At 54.7% G+C, this 8,549-nt stretch overlaps 2 protein-coding genes across 2 annotated transcripts in view; both read left to right on the top strand.

Moving 5' to 3' along the window:
- The window catches only part of LOC107104207 (multidrug resistance-associated protein 1-like), a gene marked incomplete at its 5' end in the record, with an annotated part of 45,932 nt that extends 44,564 nt beyond the window's left edge, over positions 1-1,368 (top strand). The window contains one exon of the mRNA XM_015404153.1: positions 527-1,368. Coding sequence (XP_015259639.1) covers positions 527-635 — 109 coding nt within the window. The remainder of the gene's footprint in view (positions 1-526) is intronic.
- Positions 1,369-3,377: 2,009 nt separating this feature from the next.
- Positions 3,378-8,549, top strand: part of scaf1 (SR-related CTD-associated factor 1) — a 14,002-nt gene continuing 8,830 nt past the window's right edge. Inside the window, exons 1-3 of the mRNA XM_015404154.1 lie at positions 3,378-3,576; positions 4,688-7,931; positions 8,221-8,303. Coding sequence (XP_015259640.1) covers positions 4,724-7,931; positions 8,221-8,303 — 3,291 coding nt within the window. The 5' untranslated portion in view covers positions 3,378-3,576; positions 4,688-4,723. The remainder of the gene's footprint in view (positions 3,577-4,687; positions 7,932-8,220; positions 8,304-8,549) is intronic.

Below are 8,549 nucleotides of genomic sequence, written 5' to 3'. Positions count from 1 at the left end.
CATAGACGGACCCATAGACGGACCCATAGACGGACCCATAGACGGATCTATAGACGGACCCATAGACGGACCCATAGACGGACCCATAGACGGATCTATAGACGGACCCATAGACGGATCTATAGACGGACCCATAGACGGACCCATAGACGGATCTATAGACGGACCCATAGACGGATCTATAGACGGACCCATAGACGGACCCATAGACGGATCTATAGACGGATCTATAGATGGACCCATAGACGGATCTATAGACGGATCTATAGACGGACCCATAGACGGATCTATAGACGGATCTATAGACGGACCCATAGACGGATCTATAGACGGATCTATAGACGGATGAGAGTAGAGCTGCTTCTCCTACAGAGGAGTCAGCTGAGGAGGATCATCTTTGTCTGATGGAGGCCTCCCTCTGAGGGGTTCCAGGCACGTCCCACCAGGAGGAGAACCAGGTGGACCAGGACTCCAAACATGTAGCTGTCTGTAGTTCTGCTCTGATCCGGTTCTTTGTGTCCTTTAGGGTTCTGGTTCTGGATAAAGGCCAGATGGCCGAGTTCGACTCGCCGTCCAACCTGATCGCCAGCAGAGGACTGTTCTACAAGATGGCCAAAGATGCTGGGCTGTTCTGATTAGAACCGCACCTCGCCGGGTCCAGCAGTGCTGGACCGGCCCGACTAGACTAGAGGGGCCCTGTACTTTAAGAGCAGCAGGAGAAGCAAACAGAACCGTTTGGATTTAGATTTTTAAAGGATTCTGTTCTGCAAGCTTCAGCCTGAGGTCCAACCTGCTGCTTTCAGAACCGTCTGTCTGCTTCCTCCTGTTCTGGTTCTGGTTCTGGTTCCTGACCAGGCAGCAATAATCCAAAGGTGCCAAATGCTCCATTTTGTAGAATCTTTTATTTGAGAACCGGACTCAGAGTTTTGGGCCCGTTCTGCTGAAGCTCAGGAACCAGAACCAGCAGAACTCACCTTTCAGCCACAAACCTTTAATGCTTTTCTGATGGATCAACAGAACCAGAACCAAAGAAGTCACTCTCCAGGCCTTCACAGTGGAAGTTCTGCAGGTTTTGGTTCAGTTCTGCTGACCAGGAGGAACCGGATCCAACCATCATTAGAAACGGTTCTGGTTCTCAAACCAGAGTCAGCTTTAGTTTTCATTTGGATCTTTGTTATATTTTCTGTGGGTCGGTGCAGCAGAGCCAGACTGGTTCTGATCTGGTCAGGTTCTAATCTTTATGTTTACAGCTTTTAAGGCTTCAATAAGTACCAGGTCAATAAATGGTTCCTGTTTGAACTAAAGTTCTGGAGAACTTGTTGCTCACAGGACCTCCAGGTTGGACATAGCTTAAAGCGAGCCAGAGAGCTCCCACTGGATCCAGTGGGAGCTCTGAGGACGTTCTGGATCCAGTGGGACCTCTGAGGACCTTCTGGATCTAGTGGGACCTCTGAGGACGTTCTGGATCCAGTTGGACCTCTGAGGACGTTCTGGTTCCAGTGGGACCTCTGTGGTTCCCATCATTAGTGCAATAGAGGATTTATGGCTTTATTCATCCTCCAGGTTCTGTTCCAGTCACTGGACCCGGGTACAAATGGGTCAGACTGGTTCCGCTCCCATTGGTTCTGCTGGTTTCCCTGTTTTGTATTTTGCTGTGAAAATCTTTTGGTTTCTAGAATATCTTCTTTTTTTTGGATTGTGATTCTGTTGGAATTAGGATTCTAAAGCTTTATGTTCAGAACCGGATTACGGGGAATAAAGATGTTTGTCTGTGAACGGTGGTTCTGTGGTTTGTTCAACCGGGCTTTGGGTCATTTTCTATCAGAACTTTTCCTTTTCTCTCACTGATCTCCACTTTTAATCTGAACGTTTTGCCTCGTCTGAATGGTTCTGACCCGGTAGGCCCCGGGTCGGACCCTGATTCCAAGCAGGAACTGGTGAAGCAGCCCCGTCCCAGAATGACCTTTCCTCAACTGATTGGTCTCCATGGAAACACAGGCCTTTAGTTCAAATCACAGGTCAGATTTTATATTAGCATTAGCCAAAACTCTAAAGAAAGAAACTCCTGGTTACTCCCAGAGGGACCAGGAGGTCCGCCGCCCCCCAGAGGGACCAGGAGGTCCGCCGCCCCCCAGAGGGACCAGGAGGTCCGCCGCCCCCNCCCAGAGGGACCAGGAGGTCCGCCGCCCCCCAGAGGGACCAGGAGGTCCGCCGCCCCCCAGAGGGACCAGGAGGTCCGCCGCCCCCGGGAGGGACCAGGAGGTCTGCCGCCCCCCAGAGGGACATGGAGGTCCGCCNGCCCCCCAGAGGGACATGGAGGTCCGCCGCCCCCCAGAGGGACCAGGAGGTCCGCCGCCCCCGGGAGGGACCAGGAGGTCTGCCGCCCCCCAGAGTGACATGGAGGTCCGCCGCCCAAGAGAGGGACCAGGAGGTCCACCGCCCCCGGGAGGGACCAGGAGGTCCCCAAGGGGAGTAGTGGGTTGCCACTGTGCGGTTTAACGGCCTTGCTGAGGGACTCTGAGTGGAGGCTGTGGGGATTGAACCTGGTACTTGAAGTGCTTTCCTCCTACCACTAGTTTTTTTTAAGAATTTAATTAATTGATTTCTAATAATTTGATTTATTTCCTTAAAGATTTATCATAAAAATCCTATTTTGTCAGTGTTTAGTGAAGCTCCCTGAGGGGGAGGGTGAATGACACTCCTCTCAACTGGTGACACTTTAATGGCAATAAATAAAAATGCTGCAAAAGAAGCTCTGAGAACCTAGACCAAATGTACCAGGGGGCCAGGAGGGGGCCAGCGTGTTTCCCTGGGGGCCCAGAAAAGCATGAAATAAAAACAGGGCAAGAGATTCAAATATATTAATTTATTTTCAATGAGGTTCAATAAAAAATTTATTTCTTATGAGGTCAATGTACATTTAGAATTTTTCACTTAATTGAAGTTAAAACTACAGTTTTCTATCAAATTTGAATTAGAACTTAAGATAAATTGTTAAATACATCTTTAAAAAAAGCATTTTTTTTATTTGTTGTGAAGAAAAAAAAAATTAACAGATGAAAACTGGGATCCTATCTGAAGCTATCACCTTATTGTTTTTGAATAATTAGTAAAACAGAATTTGTAAAGAAAATAATGAACTAGATCCAAAGGAGCCATCAGTAACCATGTCTGTTCCAGAGCATCATTATTAGAATTAGTTTCAACTATTATGTCTTCAGAACAGGGCCAATAACAGGGGCACTGGCCCCCGTTGGCCCCTAGCTAGAACCGGCCAGGGCGAGGTGCACTTTATGCTGAAGTCCCGGGGGGGTCAATGCAGAGAGGCATCTGCGATGACTACCCATCAGAAAAACTCAGTTTCCCATGATTCCTTGCTGTCCGGCGGCTTCAGGGGAGGAAGATGGCGGCGGCTAATAGAGGAGGACTCCTTCGGTTTTGAAACGAGCAGAGCAGCTGGAGCTTCGGTTCGGTTCGGTTCGGTTCGGTTGGAGAGCCTGGAGGAGTTCAGGTGGAGGAAGGGCGGAGGTTCTCCGTCAGACAGAAGAAGAAGAAGAAGAAGACATCCTCGTCAAGGTAACATGTTAGCACTGCAGGCTAAAGGAGCTAGCTGCTAGCAGAAGGTTTCTGTTCTCTGAAAGTGGTTAGAAATGATCAACCAGACTAGAATAATCCGGGATGAAGATCCTCCTGGAATCAAAGCGCTCCTAGAAGAAGCTCCAACAGGGAGGCTAACAGTTAGCTTCATGCTAAAGGCTCCATCACAGCTGGAAAAGCTCCATGAAGCTCGCTAGTTCTGCCTCCGACATCTACGTCACCAACATCTATGGTTCTGGGTGAGTTCAGGTCATTTGGGTGGAGGCCTGTGGCTCCTGGTCTTTGACTAGGCCACTCTGACAGCTGATTCCTGCGGGCAGAGGATCCACCATGGTCCTGACCTCCATCCATCTTCTATGGTTCTGACCAGTCTGCTGGTCCCCCAGCATGATGCTTTCACCACCATGTTTCCCAATGGTGAAGGGCTGGTTTATGCATGTAACCCACCCCACTGGGGAGCAGTGAGGGGTTAATGGTCTGGCTCAGGGACCTAGAGTGTCAGTCTGTGCGCCTTGCCCTGACCGCTAGGTTAGCCCCCCCCTCCTTCATTAACTGGATCCAATCAATGAAAACTTATAGATAAATATCAGTTAGATAAGCTGAAATGAAAGGATCAAAGAAAAGGTTTAGAATAGAAATGAAATGAAAACACAGCCGCTGTAGATCCGTCCGCTGTAGATCAGTCCGCTGTAGATCCAGCCGCTGTAGATCCATCCGCTGTAGATCAGTCCGCTGTAGATCTAGACGCTCACAGCGATCGCCTCACCTCTGCTTTGGGTTCGTTCGGCTCAGACTCGATGGGTTTGAATACTTTGACAGAGAAAACCATAGATCCATCCGCTGTAGATCCGTCCGCTGTAGATCCAGACTCTGTTTATCCATCCGCTGTAGATCTAGCCGCTGTAGATCCAGACTCTTTNCTGTAGATCTAGCCGCTGTAGATCCAGACTCTTTTTATCCATCTGCTGTAGATCCATCCGCTGTAGATCCGTCCGCTGTAGATCTAGCCGCTGTAGATCCAGACTCTGCGCAGGGTGTGAATACTTTGACAGAGAAAACCAAGCAGTCATGACCTCTGCTCTGTCCTCAGGTTGCTGCCAGACTCTGAGCTTCAGGTCCTCCACCCATGGACTCTACATCAGCCACAGGCTTCAGAAGGAGGTCCTCACCCTCCTCCTCCCCAGCTGAGACCTCCAGGAGCCCCCCTCCCTGCTCACCCTTCTCCTCTCCCTCTCCTCCCTCCTCTGAGCCGTCTTCTCCGTTGTCTTCCTCCTCGTCTCTCTTTGGAAACGACTATAAAGGCGATGTCCGAGCTCTGAGCGAGGTGGCCAGGGTGTCTTCTACGTCCACGCGACCTCTGACCTCACCTGCCTCCAGGAACGCCCCCCACTCGCCCATGCAGGAGGAGGAGGGGAGGGGGTCCATGCACTACCCCTACAGCCCCACTGATGGAGAGAAAGAGAGGAGGGCAGCGGGGGAGGAAGGGGAGAAATACGACCCCTTTGACCCCACCGGCTCCCCGCCGTCAGACGATGGACTCAAAGACCAGGAGATCCAGGAGCAACATGTGGAGATCAACCATGAAGAACCTCCAGATTCCACCGAGGTTCTGACTGATCCCAGGAGCCCCGGCAGGAGCCCCGGCAGGAGCCCCAGCAGGAGCCCCGGCAGGAGCCCCAGCAGGAGCCGGCAGCCCCCTCTGAGGAGGAGAGTGGACGGCAGCTCCAAGGCGCGGGGACAGTGGGAAGGCGGGGCCTCGGATCACTCTGAGATAGAGGAGGGGGAGATCGTTGGAGCTGCTGACAAGAAGAAGCCTCCAGAAGATCCTCCTCCTTCTAACTCCTTCTTTGGCTCCAAACCGGAGCGCATCCTCCGGGTCCTGGACGGAGACGCGTTTGTCTCCGTCTGCACGGAGGGAAACTGGGAGGACGAGCTGGAGGAGGAGCCTGATGTCGGAGTGGAGGACCTGAGAAGGAAGCTGGTCAGCAGGAGAAAGGAGAGATATCTGTCTTTTCCTGCCTCCTCCCCTCTGTCTTCTCAGCCCCCGCCTCCCCTTCCTCAGGCCTCCCCCTCTGCCTCCCCCGTCACTCCCCCTGCAGAGACACCCAGCAAGAACCACAAGGCCTCCAAGAGCTCCAGAGACCGGGACAGACAGAAGAGCAAGGACAGGAAGCCAGGGGAGAAGGTGACCAGGAGGAAGAAGAGGAGGAAGGGCAAAGAGGAGGAGCGGGGGAGAAGCAAAGAGAAATCAGGAGGACAGAGGGACGGGAAGGAGGTCAAAGTCAGGAGGGGCAGCAGGAGCAGCATTCGGAAAGGAAAGAAGAGACGCCACAGCAGCCCTGAGGGCTCCCGACACTCCTCCAGGAAGGAGACGCACTCCAGACGTTCCTTCTCCAGCATGTCTGAGGAGAGACACCGGGACAGGGACAAAGACCGGGACAGGAGGAGTCACAGAGACAGGGACCGGCATCGTAACAGCAGCAGCAGTCGCAGGAAAGACGAGAGAGCCCGAGAGTCCAGTTCCAGGAGGCGGGAGAGGAAGAGGGAGTCCAGCAGCAGAGAGCGCCGTCTTCAGAAAAGGTCCAAGAGCAGCAGGGAGGACCGGGACGCCAACCGAGACCGGGAGCGCCGGCGGGAAGGCCGTCCCGTCGTCCCGCCGTCTATTCAAGACCTCAACGGGTCGGACCTCTTTGCTATAAAGCGGACAATCACAGTAACCACCACCACGACCACCACCACCGTCCCCGGCTCCCCCCGCCTGGCCCCCGCGTCTCCCTGCCGTCCCAACGAGGACAGGAAGAGGAGGAAATGGAAATCGGTAGCAGACGGCGAGAGCCGGGAAGGAGCCCGCAGCCGCTCGCTGTCCCCACTGAGGTACCATGGTTACGAGTCGGACCGCTACTCGGACAAACTGGAGATGGACATTCTGTCTTTGGACGGAGAAGCTTTGGACTCTGATTATCCGTCCTTGGAGGAGACGCCTCCTGCTCCTCTGCCTCTGGAACCTCCTGTCCAAAGTCCCAAAGTCAAACCCTCGCCTAAAGCCAGGCAAGGTCACCCCAAGAAGAAGACGCACACCCCCAAAAAAGCCGAATCGTCCTCCACCAGGACCGCCAGCAACAGTCTGTCCTCGCTTAGCGCCGCTCCCGGTCCGGCCGCCGGCGCTCCGGGACTCTCATCGGCAAAGAGAGTCAGGAAGGTAGGGAAGGAGAAAGTCCGGAATAAGAGCAGCAGAAAGGATCTGATCCGGTCTGGGAAATCCAAGAAGGAAAGGAAAGGAAAGCTGCAGTCCAAGGTGTCGGTTCTGGTCCGGGAGGGGGTGAGCAGCACCACGGGGACCAGCGTGGGTTCTGGGAAGCTTAGCATGGACCTCCTGGGGCCGGGGGGGGCAGGAGGAGCAGCAGGGGGCCCGGTGGTGGGGGGCTCCATAGCCGTGGTCTTTTGTAGAGACAACGAGAGCCGCTCTCCGTTCCTGAAGCCGTGCTCCGAGCCACTATCGTTAGGGAAGCGGAGCGGCCTGGCGCCGCCGCCGCCGCCGTCCTCCTTGGCCGGATCCGCAGGGCTGAAGGCCAAGAAGACGAAGCCCAGCTCCATCACATCCACCTCCTCCTCCGCATCCTCCCCCTCTTCGTCTCTGGCAACTAAGCGCCGGCGCCGCCTGGCCAAGAAAACCGGTAAGAAGGGTGGAGCGGCCGCCCCGCCGGCCTGTGATGGCAACCAATCCAAAGCCGCCTCAGAAGGCTGGGGCGGAGCCACCTACGACGCTCCGCCCGCCGGCGGAGACGGGGGCAAGGAGGTCAGTCCCTCTACGGCTCAAACCGGCCCTCCCCCCTGCTCCTCCTCCTTCTCCTCATCTTCTACGTCCTCCTCCACCAGCGTCCTCCCCCCCTCCTCCTCTCCACCTCACACGCCGCCTCCCTCTAGCGCCCCTCTACGGGACGCCAGAGAGTCGTCGCCCGACTCCCAGACGGTGGACAGCAGCTGTAAGACTCCAGAGGCCGCCTTCACGGCCGAGGACTGCCCCCACCAGACCAGTCCTTCCCCCCCGTCGTCCAGTCCGTCCGGTCTGTCTGCCCCCCAGGGAGCTGGGGGGGCTCAGACCATCAAGCCTCCTCCTTCAGAGGAGTCCAAGTCTGCAGCTTCGCCTCCCTGCTCCTCTTCGTCAGCAGGCCTCACCTCCCTCCCTCACTCTCTCTCTTCAACGGACCCCTCCTCCTCGGTGTCCTCCTCATCCACCGCCAAGCTGCTGCCGCCGCCGCCGCCGCCAGCGGTCCCGACTCTGCCCTGGAGCCTTCAGACCGGAGTGGACTGCACCACCGGAGGAGTTCTGGCATGTAAGTTCTTCTCATGGTGGATCAGGGTGGGTGTCAAAGCCTGGGGGGGTCCAGTACACCAGAATCAAAATGATGACCTCACTGATGACCTCAGTGATGACCTCACTGATGACCTCAGTGGATATGTGATTCAGGTGTGTTAGAGCAGAGCTGATCTAGATCCGACTGCTTAGAAGCTGCTCTCTGCTTGGTGAAGGTCGGGGCGTAGCAATGGGTCATCAGGCCTGAACCCTTCCTGGTGGTTGCTACGGTAACCAGAGCTCTAACCAGTGGCTGTTCTCTCCATCAGTGACGGCTCTGCTCTTCAAGATGGAGGAGGCCAACATGGCCAGCAGGGCCAAGGCCCAGGAGTTCATCCAGGCCACCAGTCAGGTGAGCAGAACCAGAACAACCAGCTGCAGACAGGAAGGCCTGGTATAGATGTTCTCCATCTAGATGTGCCCTCAGCACTAGAACTACAGATCAACATTTGGTTGATTAAAAACTATCAGAAATCTGCAAACACAAGCAAGGAAAAGAAAACAAGAGAACTACAACACAGGGAACTAGAACGCAGTGAACTAGGACACAGGGGAACTAGAACGCAGTGAACTAGGACACAGGGGAACTAGAACGCAG

The sequence above is a fragment of the Cyprinodon variegatus genome, unplaced genomic scaffold (genome assembly GCF_000732505.1).
Source record: "Cyprinodon variegatus isolate N-32 unplaced genomic scaffold, C_variegatus-1.0 Scaffold1649, whole genome shotgun sequence".
In the NCBI taxonomy this organism is placed as follows: Eukaryota; Metazoa; Chordata; class Actinopteri; order Cyprinodontiformes; family Cyprinodontidae; genus Cyprinodon; species Cyprinodon variegatus.
The sequence above is the reverse complement of the archived record's forward strand: the minus strand, read 5'-3'. Positions and strand labels throughout refer to the sequence as shown.